The sequence below is a fragment of the Procambarus clarkii genome, chromosome 81 (assembly GCF_040958095.1).
Source record: "Procambarus clarkii isolate CNS0578487 chromosome 81, FALCON_Pclarkii_2.0, whole genome shotgun sequence".
NCBI lineage: Eukaryota > Metazoa > Arthropoda > Malacostraca > Decapoda > Cambaridae > Procambarus > Procambarus clarkii.
The window spans coordinates 25,381,363-25,399,928 of record NC_091230.1 but is presented as its reverse complement, the minus strand read 5'-3'; the positions used below and the strand labels follow the sequence as shown (position 1 = coordinate 25,399,928).

The 18,566-nt window shown below is 49.6% G+C and overlaps 1 protein-coding gene across 4 annotated transcripts in view; it reads right to left on the bottom strand.

Annotated features, from left to right (window-relative positions):
- LOC123773072 (claspin) overlaps positions 1 to 17,463 on the bottom strand; it is a 103,304-nt gene extending 85,841 nt beyond the window's left edge. For all 4 annotated transcript variants that reach the window (XM_069315452.1, XM_069315454.1, XM_069315453.1 and 1 more), the window contains exon 1: positions 17,202 to 17,463. In XM_069315452.1, coding sequence (XP_069171553.1) covers positions 17,202 to 17,230 — 29 coding nt within the window. In that variant the 5' untranslated portion in view covers positions 17,231 to 17,463. The remainder of the gene's footprint in view (positions 1 to 17,201) is intronic.
- Positions 17,464 to 18,566: the final 1,103 nt, after the last annotated feature.

The window sequence follows — 18,566 nt, the reverse complement described above, 5'->3', positions numbered from 1 at the left end:
TTAGTCCCGGGGCCTCGTATTTCCCCATTCCCGGGGCCGGGTCCCCATTACTACGCCTCCACGGCTCCCTCCCCCCCTACCATTACCCCCACAATCCCCCCTCCGCCCCACATCCCCCCCCCCACGCTAAACGCGGCTCCAACTCGCCATCGATTTCCTCCCCCCCCCCCCTCCAGCGTCAACCACCACCACCATCACCACCACCACTAGCACCAACACTAGCATCACCATCACCACCACTAGCATCACCACCACCACCACTAGCACCAACACCACCACTAGCATCACCATCACCACCACCACAACCACTAGCACCACCACCACCACTAGCACCACCACCACCACTAGCATCACCACCACTAGCACCACCACCACCACTAGCACCAACACCACCACTAGCATCACCACCACCACTAGCATCACCACCACCACCATCACCACTAGCATCACCACCACCATCACCACCACTAGCACCAACACCACCACTAGCATCACCAACACCACCACCACCACCACCACTAGCACCACCACCACCACCACCACTAGCACCAACACCACCACTAGCATCACCACCACTAGCATCACCACAACCAGCATCACCACCACCACCACCACCACTAGCACCACCACTAGCACCACCACCATCACTAACACCACCACCACCATCACTAACACCACCACCACCATCACTAACACTACCACCACCATCACTAACACTACCACCACCATCACCAACAACACCACCACCTTCACCACCACCACCATCACAAACACCACCACCACCACCACCATCACTAACACTACCACCACCATCACCAACAACACCACCACCTTCACCACCACCACCATCACTAACACCACCACCACCACCTTCACCACCACCACCACCATCACCTTCACCACCACCACCACCACCACCACTAACACCACCACCACCACCTTCACCACCACCACCACCATCACTAACACCACCATCACTAACACTACCACCACCACCACCACCATCACTAACACCACCACCACCATCACTAACACCACCACCACCATCACTAACACCACCACCACCACCACCATCACCAACAACACCACCTCCTTCACCACCACCATCATCACTAACACTACCACCACCATCACTAACACCACCACCACCATCACTAACACTACCACCACCACCACCTTCACCACCATCACCAACAACACCAACACCTTCACCACCACCACCACTGTCACTAACACTACCACCACCACCACCTTCACCACCATCACCAACAACACCACCACCTTCACCACCACCACCACTGTCACCACCACACACCTCTTGGATGCAGGTGTTTGTTTTGTGTGAATACCTTCACATATGGACACTTGTTCCACACACCTGCCTCTGTTCATTAGTTCCACACCTGCCTGTGTTCATTAGCTCTACACCTGCCTGTGTTCATTAGCTCCACACCTGCCTGTGTTCATTAGTTCCACACCTGCCTGTGTTCATTAGCTCCACACCTGCCTGTGTTCATTAGCTCTACACCTGCCTGTGTTCATTAGCTCCACACCTGCCTGTGTTCATCAGTTCTACACCTGCCTATGCTCATTAGCTCCACACCTGCCTGTGTTCATTAGCTCCACACCTGCCTGTGTTCATTAGTTCCACATCTGCCTGTGTTCATTACCTCTACACCTGTCTGTGTTCATTAGCTCTACACCTGTCTGTGTTCATTAGCTCCACACCTGTATGTGTGGAGCTACCATACCAGCATGTATGTTAAATGGTTCTACACTACCATGTATGTACACTAGTTCCACACCTGCAGGTACGGACACCAGCACCACACCTGCGTGTAATGACGCTGTAGCTTGTTTAACTCCCGGATGTAGTTCTATCCCCTGATGGGATGGTTCTTGTACCATCCGTCAGAGGGACTGTAGGATGGTTCTTGTTCCACCTGTCAAAGGGACAGTAGTCTTGGTGATTCCAAAGTCCTCCAGTGCCGCCTTCTTTGACTCCGTCTCAGCCTAGGCACTTTTGGGAAGACCTGGGATCTGTTTATTTTGCTCACACACTTCATTATCATTCTCAGTGGATTATATCTCGTCTATCATCCCGTGTATGTTACTCGTACTCTCTGCTCTTCTGTTTTGTCTGATCTTTGCTTTCTTCTTCCTGTAAATTTGTCCATGCCTGTAATGTTTTTTTGTCTCTACACTTTGATTCCTTGCGGCTTTGTTTATGTGTAAAAACACACCTCTCATTCTTCTTATTCCCAAGCATTGCTGGGTGAAGAACTCCATCATTTCAATGCGGGTAACCCTTCTAATGTGTTCAATATCCAATGATATTCGCAACAGGCGTTTGTTTGCCAGTTCTTTTTTCCATCGGGATACTACTCTTCTTGCAGCTGAATAGTACTATGATTATTTTGCCTAGGGCTGTATATCATAGCTACGGTTACATTAGGCTCTAACACTGTTATGATTCCTTTTGCGAAGCCATTGCCTTCAAAGATATCTGATCATTAAGATCATTACCATACTCCATTTTCCTTCTCTCTCTCTCCTTTATTACAACTTGGGAGACCTGACATGTTACGGTATCGACACCATCAGTGGTGTGTGGAGTGGCAATTTCAACGCCATCTAAGAGTCTGCACTCAAACTCTCCAGGTACTGGACTCTATATGGACAATGCCATCTGTTGGTGGCAGCGATGAATGGCTCTGGTTTCCTGTCTTAGTCAGAAAGAGAGGTCGATGTGGATGACCTCTGGTGGGTGGCGTGTTACGGTCAGCGCCATCTAGGTTGTGCTACGAGCATAATGTCAACTCCCCGGTGAATGAATGTTACCTCATGGTTTCCCCAGTGTACTGTTCATCTAATTAATGACTTCTTTATGTCCACAGAGATGACATGTGGAGGCGGTTGTGCTGAGGAAAGAAGTTTACCTTGGGCAGTCCACGAACTCTTGACTTGGTCCTGCAAGAAGACTAAGTCGCCGTCGAACTGAGCAATGTGTGTTAGCTGCTGATGTATGTTGGTGTAGATCGGCGTACCCGGGATTGGCTTGTAAGAGTTACAGGCGACAGTGATGTGCCTATCGTGAAGTGCTGCTAGAGGCTTCTGCTGAGGGGGGTTAGGTACTCCTGTGTGAGTTCGTTTGAGACCCCCTGTCAGCGTGTTGCTGAAGCCCTCTGCCAGTGAGCGCTTAGAGAGCGAAGTTGAGGTGTAGGCACATGGTGATACTGTGTGGGTGGACTGGCCCGTGTAAAGGGTGAACTTGGCAATGTTGTCCAGTACGGGTGGATAGGGTACTGAGACGTCGTAAACACTGGAGTTGATGAACACTGCTGAAGTATTTGTGTCCTACGTGAAAGAGACGCAATTGTAAATAAGTGTAGTTATAATCTATAATATATATATAAGACGATCATTGGTGCGGTGGTCACGGTACTGTGTACGTTTAGGGGTGATCCTGGACGGCATGGGTTCGAATCCTGGCCGGGTCAAAGAGTTCTTAGTGATATATGGCTTGCGTGTTCATGCAGCTTTCTCACATATATTATATAATATATATAATGGTGAAGGTGAATATATTGAAGGGAACCGTGTATGGTTTATCCCCTCCCCCTTATTCTTTATTGCGCTATACAGCCAGTTCTTGAAAGCTCACCACCGACTTGGAGTCGGATACAGTAAAAGAGGTTATAACATCAAGAACCCAGTTACTGGCCCATAGTGGCCATAACATGACAGAATACTGCCCTTGCTATATATCCAGACATTTTTGTTTCTGTGAGTGCAATAACATCAGGGCCCTCATTGTTTTCCTTGAGTTCGATCACCTTGTTTGTAATAATACGCTGTCATATACGACTGTAAAGCACTCTTCATTCTTGACACTTATAAGGTCCCTTATACCATCCCACTAGTGTACCTGTCCTTGTTGCTCAACCTAGACAATATGTGGGAAGGGCGTCAAGGAGGTGAGAGGGAGTTAGGTACAGGGAGACAAGAGTCTGAGGTACCTAGCAGTAAAATAGGTACCTGGGTGTTAGTCAGCTGTCACGGGCTGCTTCCTGGGGGTGGAGGCCTGGTCGAGGACCGGGCCGCGGGGACACTAAAGCTCCGAAATCATCTCAAGATAACCTCAAGATAACGGTCATATTGGGTGATTACAGTTGGATTACAGAGGCAGTAGTTGAGTACATTGTATGTGTGAGTGTGTTTATGTACACTTGTGCCTGAGTGTGTGTAGACGCCAGTCAGAGCGTGAGTGTGTACATGCGAGTCTGAGTGTACGTGTACATTTGTGTGCGCTCACCTGCGTGCATGTGAGCGTATGTAGGGGGCAACCCTCCCCCCCTCCTCCCTTTTCGACCGATGCATATTTTAAGGTCACCACGTGTGACATTTGATGCAGATGACCAGCACGGTACGCCTAGAGATTCCTGCAGTAGTCAGGCGTGGTGGGCGTGGTAGTGGTGGTGGTGGGCGTGGGTGTGATGGTCGGGGGGCGTGATGGTGGGTGGGCGTGGTAGTGGTGGTGGGCGTGGTAGTGGTGGTGGGCGTGGTAGTGGTGGTGGTGGGCGTGGTGGTGGTGAGGTGGTGGGCGGCGTGGTGGTGGGGGGGGGAGGAATTAGACAAAATGAACAAAATAGTATATAAGAAACGGAAAGGAGAGAGGTTAAGGTGCCCGGGAAGAACAAAGTTAAGCAATAAATAAAGTAAGAGAGATAAGAAGGTGAAGAAAACGAGCGAAGTGGAGAGGGAGGGAGAGATGAGAGGAGGAGGGGGGGGCGGGAGAGGGAAAGGGGAGAAATAGAGAGAATAGAAAGAAGAGAAGAGAGAGAGAGAGTGACAGAGAGAAGTAATATAATTATATATATATATATATATATATATGCAAACAAGCCTGAATGGTCCCCAGGACTATATACAACTGAAAACTCACACCCCAGAAGTGACTCGAACCCATACTCCCACAACTGGTATGTACAGGGACGCCTTAATCCGCTTGACCATCACGACCGGACATAAGGAAGTGATAGCCGAGGCTATATGAACCACTTCCCCGCCGGCACTCGGATGGTAATCTTGGGCATAGCATTTTATCAAATCACCTCATTCTTTGGGGCACACGTGAGGAACACAAATGCAAACAAGCCTGAATGGTCCCCAGGACTATATACAACTGAAAACTCACACCCCAGAAGTGACTCGAACCCATACTCCCACAACTGGTATGTACAGGGACGCCTTAATCCGCTTGACCATCACGACCGGACATAAGGAAGTGATAGCCGAGGCTATATGAACCACTTCCCCGCCGGCACTCGGATGGTAATCTTGGGCATAGCATTTTATCAAATCACCTCATTCTTTGGGGCACACGTGAGGAACACGTGCATTTGTGTTCCTCACGTGTGCCCCAAAGAATGAGGTGATTTGATAAAATGCTATGCCCAAGATTACCATCCGAGTGCCGGCGGGGAAGTGGTTCATATAGCCTCGGCTATCACTTCCTTATGTCCGGTCGTGATGGTCAAGCGGATTAAGGCGTCCCTGTACATACCAGTTGTGGGAGTATGGGTTCGAGTCACTTCTGGGGTGTGAGTTTTCAGTTGTATATAGTCCTGGGGACCATTCAGGCTTGTTTGCATTTGTGTTCCTCACGTGTGCCCCAAAGAATGAGGTGATTTGATAAAATGCTATGCCCAAGATTACCATCCGAGTGCCGGCGGGGAAGTGGTTCATATAGCCTCGGCTATCACTTCCTTATGTCCGGTCGTGATGGTCAAGCGGATTAAGGCGTCCCTGTACATACCAGTTGTGGGAGTATGGGTTCGAGTCACTTCTGGGGTGTGAGTTTTCAGTTGTATATAGTCCTGGGGACCATTCAGGCTTGTTTGCATTTGTGTTCCTCACGTGTGCCCCAAAGAATGAGGTGATTTGATAAAATGCTATGCCCAAGATTACCATCCGAGTGCCGGCGGGGAAGTGGTTCATATAGCCTCGGCTATCACTTCCTTATGTCCGGTCGTGATGGTCAAGCGGATTAAGGCGTCCCTGTACATACCAGTTGTGGGAGTATGGGTTCGAGTCACTTCTGGGGTGTGAGTTTTCAGTTGTATATAGTCCTGGGGACCATTCAGGCTTGTTTGCATTTGTGTTCCTCACGTGTGCCCCAAAGAATGAGGTGATTTGATAAAATGCTATGCCCAAGATTACCATCCGAGTGCCGGCGGGGAAGTGGTTCATATAGCCTCGGCTATCACTTCCTTATGTCCGGTCGTGATGGTCAAGCGGATTAAGGCGTCCCTGTACATACCAGTTGTGGGAGTATGGGTTCGAGTCACTTCTGGGGTGTGAGTTTTCAGTTGTATATAGTCCTGGGGACCATTCAGGCTTGTTTGCATTTGTGTTCCTCACGTGTGCCCCAAAGAATGAGGTGATTTGATAAAATGCTATGCCCAAGATTACCATCCGAGTGCCGGCGGGGAAGTGGTTCATATAGCCTCGGCTATCACTTCCTTATGTCCGGTCGTGATGGTCAAGCGGATTAAGGCGTCCCTGTACATACCAGTTGTGGGAGTATGGGTTCGAGTCACTTCTGGGGTGTGAGTTTTCAGTTGTATATAGTCCTGGGGACCATTCAGGCTTGTTTGCATTTGTGTTCCTCACGTGTGCCCCAAAGAATGAGGTGATTTGATAAAATGCTATGCCCAAGATTACCATCCGAGTGCCGGCGGGGAAGTGGTTCATATAGCCTCGGCTATCACTTCCTTATGTCCGGTCGTGATGGTCAAGCGGATTAAGGCGTCCCTGTACATACCAGTTGTGGGAGTATGGGTTCGAGTCACTTCTGGGGTGTGAGTTTTCAGTTGTATATAGTCCTGGGGACCATTCAGGCTTGTTTGCATTTGTGTTCCTCACGTGTGCCCCAAAGAATGAGGTGATTTGATAAAATGCTATGCCCAAGATTACCATCCGAGTGCCGGCGGGGAAGTGGTTCATATAGCCTCGGCTATCACTTCCTTATGTCCGGTCGTGATGGTCAAGCGGATTAAGGCGTCCCTGTACATACCAGTTGTGGGAGTATGGGTTCGAGTCACTTCTGGGGTGTGAGTTTTCAGTTGTATATAGTCCTGGGGACCATTCAGGCTTGTTTGCATTTGTGTTCCTCACGTGTGCCCCAAAGAATGAGGTGATTTGATAAAATGCTATGCCCAAGATTACCATCCGAGTGCCGGCGGGGAAGTGGTTCATATAGCCTCGGCTATCACTTCCTTATGTCCGGTCGTGATGGTCAAGCGGATTAAGGCGTCCCTGTACATACCAGTTGTGGGAGTATGGGTTCGAGTCACTTCTGGGGTGTGAGTTTTCAGTTGTATATAGTCCTGGGGACCATTCAGGCTTGTTTGCATTTGTGTTCCTCACGTGTGCCCCAAAGAATGAGGTGATTTGATAAAATGCTATGCCCAAGATTACCATCCGAGTGCCGGCGGGGAAGTGGTTCATATAGCCTCGGCTATCACTTCCTTATGTCCGGTCGTGATGGTCAAGCGGATTAAGGCGTCCCTGTACATACCAGTTGTGGGAGTATGGGTTCGAGTCACTTCTGGGGTGTGAGTTTTCAGTTATATATATATATATATATATATATATATAATATATATATATATATATATATATATATATATATATATATATATTCCAAACCCCCATATAATGATGGGAGGGAAAGTGGTAATGTAAGGAACAAAGGCCACGAGGGAAGGAGGGGACCATAATATATATGGAAAACCTAAGCACCGTAAGAACGAAATTAAACGGGGAAAGAGGGAGAGGGGGAAGAGGAGAATTGAGAGGAGGGAAAGAGAGGAACAGAAGAAAGATAAGAGGGGGAAAGATGAGAGGGGGAAAGATGTGAGGGGACAGATGAGAAGGGAAAATGGCGACAGAATTTGAGAGAGAAATGGGAGGGAGTATTCTGGGGTAGAGTACATACCCTTTATATGAGTTAAGGAGTACGTATAGACCCCTTGAAGTGAGTTAAGACATATATATATATATATATATATATATATATATATATATATATATATATATATATATATATAATGTCGTACCTAGTAGCCAGAACTCACTTCTCAGCCTACTATGCAAGGCCCGATTTGCCTAATAAGCCAAGTTTTCCTAAATTAATATATTTTCTCTATTTTTTTTCTTATGAAATGATAAAGCTACCCATTTCATTATGTATGAGGTCAATTTTTTTTTATTCGAGTTAAAATTAACGTAGATATATGACCGAACCTAACCAACCCTACATAACCTAACCTAACCTATCTTTATAGGTTAGGTTAGGTTAGGTAGCCGAAAAAGTTAGGTTAGGTTAGGTTAGGTTAGGTAGGTTAGGTTGTCGAAAAACAATTCATGAAAACTTGGCTTATTAGGCAAATCGGGCCTTGCATAGTAGGCTGAGAAGTGAGTTCTGGCTACTAGGTACGACATATATATATATATATATATATATATATATATATATATATATATATATATATATATATATATATATATATATATATATATAAATATATATATATATATTATATATATATTAGCAACCATAAGCGCCAGTGGAGCAACATACTTAGTGCGGCCGCCCCACTAGCACTAGGGGGGGGGGGGATATCATCTGAATAATTACTGGGAGTATAAGGTTGGTGGAGGCTCCTCCCCCGGGGTGTGGGGGCCAGGCTTCCCCCCCCCCGGGGTGTGGGGGCCAGGCTTCCCCCCCCCGGGATGTGGGGGCCAGGCTTCCCCCCCGGGTGGGGGGGGCCAGGCTTTCCACCCCCCGGGGTGTGTGGGGGGCCAGGCTTCCCCCCCCCGGGGGTGTGTGGGGGGCCAGGCTTCCCCCCCCCGGGGTGTGTGGGGGGCCAGGCTTCCCCCCCGGGGTGTGTGGGGGGCCAGTCTTCCCCCCCGGGGTGTGTGGGGGGCCAGGCTTCCCCCCCGGGGTGTGTGGGGGGCCAGGCTTCCCCCCGGGGTGTGGGGGCCAGGCTTCCCCCCCGGGGTGTGGGGGGCCAGGCTTCCCCCCCGGGGTGTGGGGGGCCAGGCTTCCCACCCCCCCGGGGTGTGTGGGGGCCAGGCTTCCCCCCCCCTGGGGTGTGAGGGGGGCCAGGCTTCCCCCCCCCCGGGGTGTGTGGGGGCCAGGCTTCCCCCCCCCCTGGGGTGTGTGGGGGGCCAGGCTTCCCCCCCCCCGGGGTGTGTGGGGGGGCCACGCTCCCCCCCGGGGTGTGTGGGGGGGCCACGCTCCCCCCCGGGGTGTGTGGGGGGCCACGCTCCCCCCCGGGGTGTGGGGGGGCCACGCTCCCCCCCTGGGTGTGTGGGGGCCACGCTCCCCCCCGGGGTGTGGGGGGGGCCAGGCTTCACCCCCCGGGGTGTGGGGGGGCCAGGCTTCACCCCCCGGGGTGTGGGGGGCCAGGCTTCCCCCCCGGGGTGTATGGGGGCCAGGCTTCCCCCCCGGGGTGTGGGGGGGGCCAGGCTTCCCCCCCGGGGTGTGTGGGGTCCAGGCTTCCCCCCCGGGGTGTGTGGGGGCCAGGCTTCCCACCCCCGGGGTGTGTGGGGGCCAGGCTTCCCCCCCGGGGTGTGGGGGGCCAGGCTTCCCACCCCCGGGGTGTGTGGGGGGCCAGGCTTCCCCCCCGGGGTGTGGGGGGCCAGGCTTCCCCCCCGGGGGTGTGGGGGGGCCAGGCTTCCCACCCCCGGGGTGTGTGGGGGGCCAGGCTTCCCCCCCCCCCGGGGTGTGTGGGGGGCCAGGCTTCCCCCCCCCCCCGGGGTGTGTGGGGGGCCAGGCTTCCCCCCCCCCGGGGTGTGTGGGGGGCCATGCTCCCCCCCGGGGTGTGTGGGGGCCACGCTCCCCCCCGGGGTGTGGATGGCCAGGCTTCCCCCCCCCCCGGGGTGTGTGGGGGGCCAGGTTCCCCCCCCCCGGGGTGTGTGGGGGCCAGGCTTCCCCCCCCCGGGGTGTGTGGGGGGGCCACGCTCCCCCCGGGGTGTGTGGGGGGGGCCAGGCTCCCCACACCCCGGGGTCACAGACAACAAAGACACTGGTCGACCTGCGTTGCTCATTAATCATTAAACGCGAGAGTTTATTGATTAGAAAAACGGTCTCCCCCCCCCCCCCCCTACACGTCATTAACGTTACCAGGAAAACGTTGAGGAGTAACGTTTGACCAGGGGCTCTTAAGGGCCGGTTATGGCAGCGTTTAGGTCCACGCTCAGGAAGGTGTAGGGGCTCTTTTTTTTTATTATTATTATTTTCTACCACAGACATGACCAGACATTTACAATGCTAACCAGCATATATACATTTTCTTCTGTCCTCCATGGACAGGGTTAGAGATGTGCTAAACATATAGTTCAAGGGTTTATTGAACAATCAACCACAGAAGGTGATTCGGTGCTTTTAAAATGCTAAGCTATGTAGGGGGCTCTACTTGGGCAGCCATCACAACGCGCTCAACATGTTTCCTGGGTGAGCTCAGGGACTCACAGGAAGCCCTCAGGGACTGGCAGGAGCCCTCAGGGTCTTAAAGGAAGCCCTCAGGGACTCGCAGGAGCGCTCAGGGACTCGCAGGAAGCCCTCGGGGACTAGCAGGAAGCCCTCGGGGACTGGCAGGAGCCCACCGGGGTCTTAAAGGAAGCCCTCAGGGACTCGCAGGAAGCCCTCAGGGACTCGCAGGAAGCCCTCAGGGACTCGCAGGAAGCCCTCGGGGTCTTAAAGGAAGCCCTCAGGGACTGGCAGGAGCTGGCAGTCTCACAGGTCCAGCACGAGGATTAGTTCCCAGTGTTGGGGAATGGAAGCCTTTTTGGATTATTAAGGGACACCTAAGACTAATGACTGTACTTCCACAGGATACAACCCACAACAGTCGAGTAACTCCCGGGTAAACAGTCCCATCGAGTGTAAGGAAACGTGCCCAAACGTTTCGTCATGCCCGAAAAACGAGCTTTAGTCCAATCGGTTGTGAAGCGACTGCGCTAACAGGCGCACAGTATATGAGCAAAGGCGCTCACGTTGCTCTTAAGAGTATGCAGGGCGCACTTGACGGCTCGCAGGATGTGCTCAAGGGCTCACTGGCCGAGCTCGAGGGCTCACAGGACGAGCTCAAGGGCTCACAGGGTGCCCTTAGAAACCCCTTATAGTAGGCATGTTGAGAACACTTACACACCCCCTTTCCCACTTCGATGTTTCTCCTTTCCCACTTCGATGTTCTCCCCTTTCCTCCCCACACAGACGTATTCAGGAGCACTCTTTCCAAGTGTTCCTCCAAGATGCACTCAAAGACCCCCAGTGTGCACCCGAGGGCCTCCAAGATGCACTCGAAGGCGCCCAGTATGCACCCGAGGGCCTCCAAGATGCACTCGAAGGCGCCCAAGGTGCATTCGAGGGCAACCCAAAATGAACCAAGAGGCCAAACTTCAACAAGTCGTCCCAAGAAGCCCCCCCCCCCCCAACAAACCTCAACCAGCCACTACACAAGTGGAGGCAAGGAGCAACCCACAGTCTTGGCCACACACACACACCTTGTTTTGTATCGATTACTTAATGACAAAATTACTATTTTCTTTGTTTATTCTAAGTGTTGCGCGCGTGCGCAGACGACACTTGCACACGCATGCACGTTTACACCCGTGAACTTATACACGCGCGCACGCACATACATTGTATATGCTCACACACACACACACACACACACACACACACACACACACACACACACACACACACACACACACACACACACACACACACACACACACACGTGTGTGTGTCTGGTAACTGAGTGGACAGCGCGCGGGACTCGTAATCCTGTGGCCCGGGTTCGATTCCCGGCGCCGGCAGAGACAAATGGGCAAGTTTCTTTCACTTGATGCCCTTGTTTACCTCTTGATGTGTATATGTATCTGCAGACTTCCTGTGATTTCAGTAGAAATCCGTTTGTATGACTTTTACTGCGTCTGTGATGGTGGTAGAGTAGTAGAGTATGTGGCTGGCACTACCTTGGTCACGGGTTCGCATCACCTCACAGCCCAAGTGGATGGAGAAAAAAAAGAGGTCGGGATAAGTTCCTTAGACACCCGACGGTTAGAAAGGCGGGGTCCAAGAGCTCTTGGACCTCGCTAAAAGGCGGGGTCCAAGAGCTTGATCCTGCAGGTACAAATAGTAAATACACATCCGAGGAATGACCCCAAGAATGGAAAAAAACTGAACAGTTACAAAAGTTAATTCAAAAGATGCAATAAAGGTAATGTTGCCTTCCGTCATAATATATTTGCACAGGCCTTTGCAATAATCTATTGTAAACAAAAATACTGTTGGTTTTATCAGGCGGAAATAAGTGCCTCAGTTGGATCAGCAAATATGAGCAGTGCACAGAGTGACTCATAATGTGCACGACTCCCCGGAATGTTGCCTTAAATCTCCGTCCACAAGAAATATGTGCCGCCATCTCTCTCTCTCAGGCGACGGGAGCACACAGGTAAATCTTGTGGTACCATGGCCTCAGCTCGCCGCCATGGTACCACCTGGCCTCCATGGTACCAGCTGGCCTCCATGGTACCAGCTGGCCTCCATGGTACCAGCTGGCCTCCATGGTACCAGCTGGCCTCCATGGTACCACCTGGCCTCCATGGTACCACCTGGCCTCCATGGTACCACCTGGCCGCCATGGTACCACCTGGCCGCCATGGTACCAGCTGGCCTCCATGGTAGCAGCTGGCCGCCATGGTACCAGCTGGCCTCCATGGTAGCAGCTGGCCTCCATGGTACCAGCTGGCCTCCAAGACGCCTGGCCATCTTCACCACCACACACGCCGCAGCTAAGGACAGGGGGTGTCATACTGACGCTCAACTAAGCACTGATGGCCAAACAGATTGAGTAACAATATTTAGCACGACACTGGTTCGAACCTGATTCAAACGTATCCACCAGTTAGTGGACAGTGGAAATAAGCCTTGATAGGCTTTTTAACAAACTCTATTGAGACAGAGGCAATAAAGGGATTAAAGCTTTTCGCATGTCTTAATAGATTTCGTTACTAAGTTCATTAAGATTCATTGTCACTGTACACTAATTGCCGAATAGTCATGGGAGACCATTTTCCTAAATACTCTCAGTCTGACTGCCGACACAGTAGTCATTTGTAGATTTGACTCACCAAAGGTAGAACTTTCAAACAATTGTTTACATTTCAACAAGAGCGTCTTGGAATAATTGGCCAAGTTGTACAGCATTAACAAACGTAACATAATACATTACCAACCCAGCCACCTTCACCCAGAGAACGAACCAAAAACTTCTAAACGTATAATTCAAGCTGCCTTAAAACTTAATAAAGTCCTCGATCAATTTGATACTAGAAGATAACACCACATTTTGTACTTCCGGTACAGTTTGTTGTTTAAGATTCGCTACCTGGAACAAAAAGTTCCAAGTAGCACGGGCTATGGTGAGCCCGAAGTTCCCTTCGGTACGTATACTTAGGTATATCTGTATTTCGGTACAGATAGAGTGTCCCTAATGACACCCACGCCTCGCCTCCTGAGCGCCTGGTTCACTACAAAGATATGAAGTTGGAATTCGAATGAGTGAAGAAGCACCTGTCTAAAGTGAGTAATTATCAAAGAATGAACCAAATATTTTGTTAGTGTGAAGTCACTAACATGTTTACTAGAGCGCACAACGCTAAAACTTAACCTAGGAAAATAGGACCAGGATCACAAACTTGTACAAAGATAGACCCCCATGTATAAACTATCAAATTTCCAACTTTCTAATAAACTAACTGGAGGGATTGCTTGCTCCCACTGACAGGGAGAGACTCAGTGTGTTGATAGGCATCGCCTTTTCTACCTTGTCAGGCTCTTAGTTTCGGGTTGGCGTGAAGGGTGAACACCTTACAAAACAGATTACCCTTTGCAAGATCACTGTAAGAATGTTCAAAACAACATGGCCATCCAAATCACCTGATTTCTGTTCCAGGCCATTTTGGCTTTAGTGTTGCATTGCACCACTAGCCATGGAAGCCAACGGTACTCTCGCTAGCGTGCAACTAGTGACGGCGATGGCTGAAAGTCCTAACAGTGAGTGTTTTACTGTTGTTATTGTACCTCATCATCTCTCACACATTTCCTATTACCGTTAAAGTACCTTTAATAGGAACAACAGACATTGGAACACGAGCACAAAGTTCTTGTTTATTTTAGAAACTAAAATATGAACCTTAAAACACAGTTTAAGAAAAAAATCAAATATGATAATATATAAATGACAAAAAGTGAACAAATTAAACATTTTGAAGACGAGTACTTGTCATGGTCTTGTGCAACCTCCCTCCCCCCCCCTCTCTCTCTCTCTCTCATGGGAAACTGTCTAAACCTTTTGGGCAGCTTTAAAAGGATACAATCCATCTTACTGGCAAAAGTTGTGTTTGCAGTGTTTGGCTCCAACGTGTGGGCATCGTCCCTTAACCTTTAATCAACTTATGTAGTTAAGTGAAAGAATGAACAACCCAGCGGGTTTTCTTCCTATTGGGGGGTGTTGTACATGCTGCTATCGCGGTGTGTCCACTCACAGGAAGAGTTGCGCTGCCCAATAAAGCGGGGGTTGAGCTCTGGCTCTTTGGTCCCGCCTCTCAACCGTCGGAGCATGTGTGTGTGACGGGGGTACGGCAATGAACGGAGAGGCAAGGAGGGGGAAATAGAGCAGGAACAACAGCCATGGAGGAGGAATAGTGATTGGAAGGGGAATGAACGGAACGGACCAGACGGAGAATGGGTGTGATGGGAAGGCGGGAAAGTGTTGCAAAGTATGGGATGTGGGGGGGGGGTTGAGGGGTCTGGATAGGAGGACGTGAGCCGGACCGCGCGAGGTTACCGTAAACAAAGAAATATTGAGACTTCGTTCCCGTTGTCTTTCTTGTATCTAGTTTCTATCGGTCGACTTCGGGAGTCTTATGGGTGAAACTGTGGACTAAAGCGGTAGTTTAGTCCACAGATCAACCACCCTATTAGCAAACCAATATAACCAATAAAACCAAACCAGGGACGCCAAGTCGTCTCTGAATCTAAATTTATATTAATACTTGATTAATATCTCATTTGTAACACAATTTCATATAATTGTATACTTCATTTATGTGACCCCTTCGCCTTTCTAGAGAATGTTAATTAAGCTTTTTCACTCTACATATGAAACATTTCTAATTCCTGTGATTAACTTTGTTTTCTCTGAACGTCAATCAGGTGAAATCCCGCCGAACACGCGACCAAACTACGACGTTACTACAACATCCGAACAAGTTTTAACACCTCCTAACAAGCTGTAACAACGTTCTAATGCGTCATAAGAACGCTATAACACGATATAACGACTTTATTACAAGTTGTAACAAGCGGAAAATAGGGAGAGTTACGTTGTGTGTTTGTGAAGGAGTAACGATGTAACACTGGTCGACCACTGACCGTAGGGGGGGGGGGGGGGTAGAAATAGCCTAAACTACTCTATCCCTTTGAGATGTATTTCTTTCTTATCTCAATAAACATACTTGAACTTGAACCACTGACCGGAACACCATCAAATTCAAATTTTTATTCAGGTAAGAGTTCATACATCGATGAAGGATTACAAACATAATGTTGGAGTTATGGATAGAGGTAGTACATACAATACCTAAAGCCACTAATACGCACGGCGTTTCGGGGTGCTTTTCCCTGATAGTTCTTTGCTTAGTTGTTGCCTTACTAACGCAGAAATAAATGACAATATTCCGGTTGCTTATTCCGAACATTTATGCATTGATCTTTTGGCTTCAAACGCATTCAGGCTTGCCAATAACCTGATATCTGAATAAAGATTTGGGATGGGACTGGGGGAAAGAATGGTACCCAACCACTTGAGGACGGTAGGGGATTGAACGCCGACCTGCATGAAGGAAGACCGTCGCTCTACCCTCCAGCCCAAGTGGTTAGTAGATCGTCCTGAAGCTTTGTACCATGCGCAAATTTGTAAACATTGCTGCTCAATCTTGGAGCGCTTCATCCTACGATTACGAGACCCAAACACTGTCCACTCAGCCACAGGCCCCTGTGTGTGTGTGTGTGTGTGTGTGTGTGTGTGTGTGTGTGTGTGTGTGTGTGTGTGTGTGTGTGTGTGTGTGTGTGTGTGTGTGTGTGTGTGTGTGTGAGATAGTGAAGGGCTGCAGGTGGGCGGGAGAGAGAGGCAGTGTGCCTGACCACGCCGGTAAGTCATGCTACCAACAAAAGATGGGAGAAGATTATGAGAAGATTAAGATAAAACAGTGAGGGGAGTAGACATAAATAAAGGAGTTGATATAGCAGTGAGGGAGTGAACATTGCAGTGAGGGAGAAGATGGAGCAGTGAGGTAATAGATATAGCAGTGAGGGAGAAAACCATTACGTTAGGGAGTAACTAGAGCAGTGAGGGCGTAAGCATTGTACAGATGGAGTAGATACAGCAGTGAAGGAGTGAAGATTGCAGTGAATGAGTAGAACAGTGAGTAAATATACACTGCAGTGAGGGAATAAAGAGAGCAGTGAGTAAATATAAATGAGTAAATAGGGAACTGAGAGAACAAGGTAGTTAATGAGACCACTGGTGAGGAAGAGACGTAGAGAGTAAGGCAGGGAAGGGTACTAGTGAGGGAGAGAAGAGTGAGTGAGTGAGGGATATTGGTGAGAGACGTAGGGAGCAAAGGAGGGAGAGAAGAGAGAGACTGGTGGCGCCTCGCCCACCAAGCATGGCGGCGCCTGGACAAGACTTACATAAGAGTCCAGGTGCTGGGCGGATGTACCCGGCCTGGCCTGGCCATCCGGCCTGTTCCGGCCACCCGGCTGGGTCCCTGCACTACACAACTGTACCACACAGCTGCACTATAAACCTACACTACAAAGCTGTACCACACTGCCATCCAGTGACCAAGCTTCACGTCCAGTGACCAAGCTTCACAGTGACCTAGCTTCACGTCCAGTGACCTAGCTTCACGTCCAGTGACCTAGCTTCACAGTGACCTAGCTTCACGTCCAGTGACCTAGCTTCACGTCCAGTGACCTAGCTTCACGTCCAGTGACCTAGCTTCACGCTTCTTTAGTTCTCAAGACGTTACTAAGAGGAGAAGACAAAGAGTACCTGGTGCCCAACTGTGGATGAGAGGCCATGAGGCTGCTGGTGGCCGCCTCGCCCTCCGCCAGGCGCCCGGGGCCAGCAGCAGTAGTCCTCTTCAACGCTGTCTTCCGCCTGTCTCTCGGCTCCTCTTCTCTTGAGAATACAGCTCACATCTCCTGGCACGTTAACAGAGCGGTTGTGGAGACGGTTAAGCTCACGGGAACACGAGTCCCGTCCCATGGCCTTCAAGACAGGCTGGCGTCCACCGCGCAACACATTCTTAACAATAACAAATGGCGGACCTCAGCCTTCGTCCCCTTATTTGGCCGCCATCCGCGTTAATGAGCATTTCTTGGTCTTAATTATCATTATCAAGCTAATAAGTTAATTGTGTTGATAATTGTCAATATTTAAATTGATTTTTGTAAGAAAATACTCTTTGGAAATACTTTATTCGTTAATATTGCGGTAAATAGGCTGCTCAGACGTAATTGTATTTATTTGTTGTGAAAGATTTGTTTTGAAGTGAAGCATTTCACTGATGTCGAATCTTCTAGAAGATTAGACATCAGTGAAGCACTGCATATCAATAAATCTAGATCAGAACATAAGCTGCCAACATGTCACTAAATGTGGAACATTAATAGGAACACAAAGGGAGTTTGTTCCCTAGAGGCTGTAGATTCTTCAAAATATTCGGACGCCGTGCAGGACCCGAGGTTGCAGTGGACATTCTTCCTCTAGATCGTCACGCTGAGGCGCTGGAAAAGAAAGTTCCTCGACTTAGAGTCTCTTTGTAGTTTCGATGAGCCTGGAACCCAGATCCTTGAGAAATCTTCTTGATCTCTCTCCCTATGGTTGAAGGGTCTCGGATCCTTCTGGAATAAAGTTAAACTGATGACCTATTTCCTTTTTTTTTGCTTTGTCTCTTTCTCTGTGTGGCAGTGGCTACTGCTTGGCCAAAAGAGGGAAATGTATGAAGTTGCCAAGGTGGATACTCATGTATAGTTCCATTCTAAAAGCTTGCCACTAGCAAAGGCAGTAGCATTATGGTACATTAGATTACGAGCCTTTCTGCTGGACAGTGTGTAGGGTCTAGGCCCTCTCTTGACAATGTCACCGACTTCATCGTCACTTGTGTGCCAAACCCCTGAATTTTCACTGGTGTGGGGTCTGTTGTTGCCTCTCGCAAAGCTGTGGCTTCTTTGTTCATTGGCAAGCAGAGCTAATCCAGACACAGGTATCCTCGTCCTTGTAAAACAAAGGTATGACTTTATGTGCTTGAGCCGACAAAGATATCATTCTGGAAGAGTACATGTCATTGACAATCTTGGTGGTTAAACGTATTCGCCACACTGTTAGTGTAGATTTTCTCTCTGTGCGTCTTTA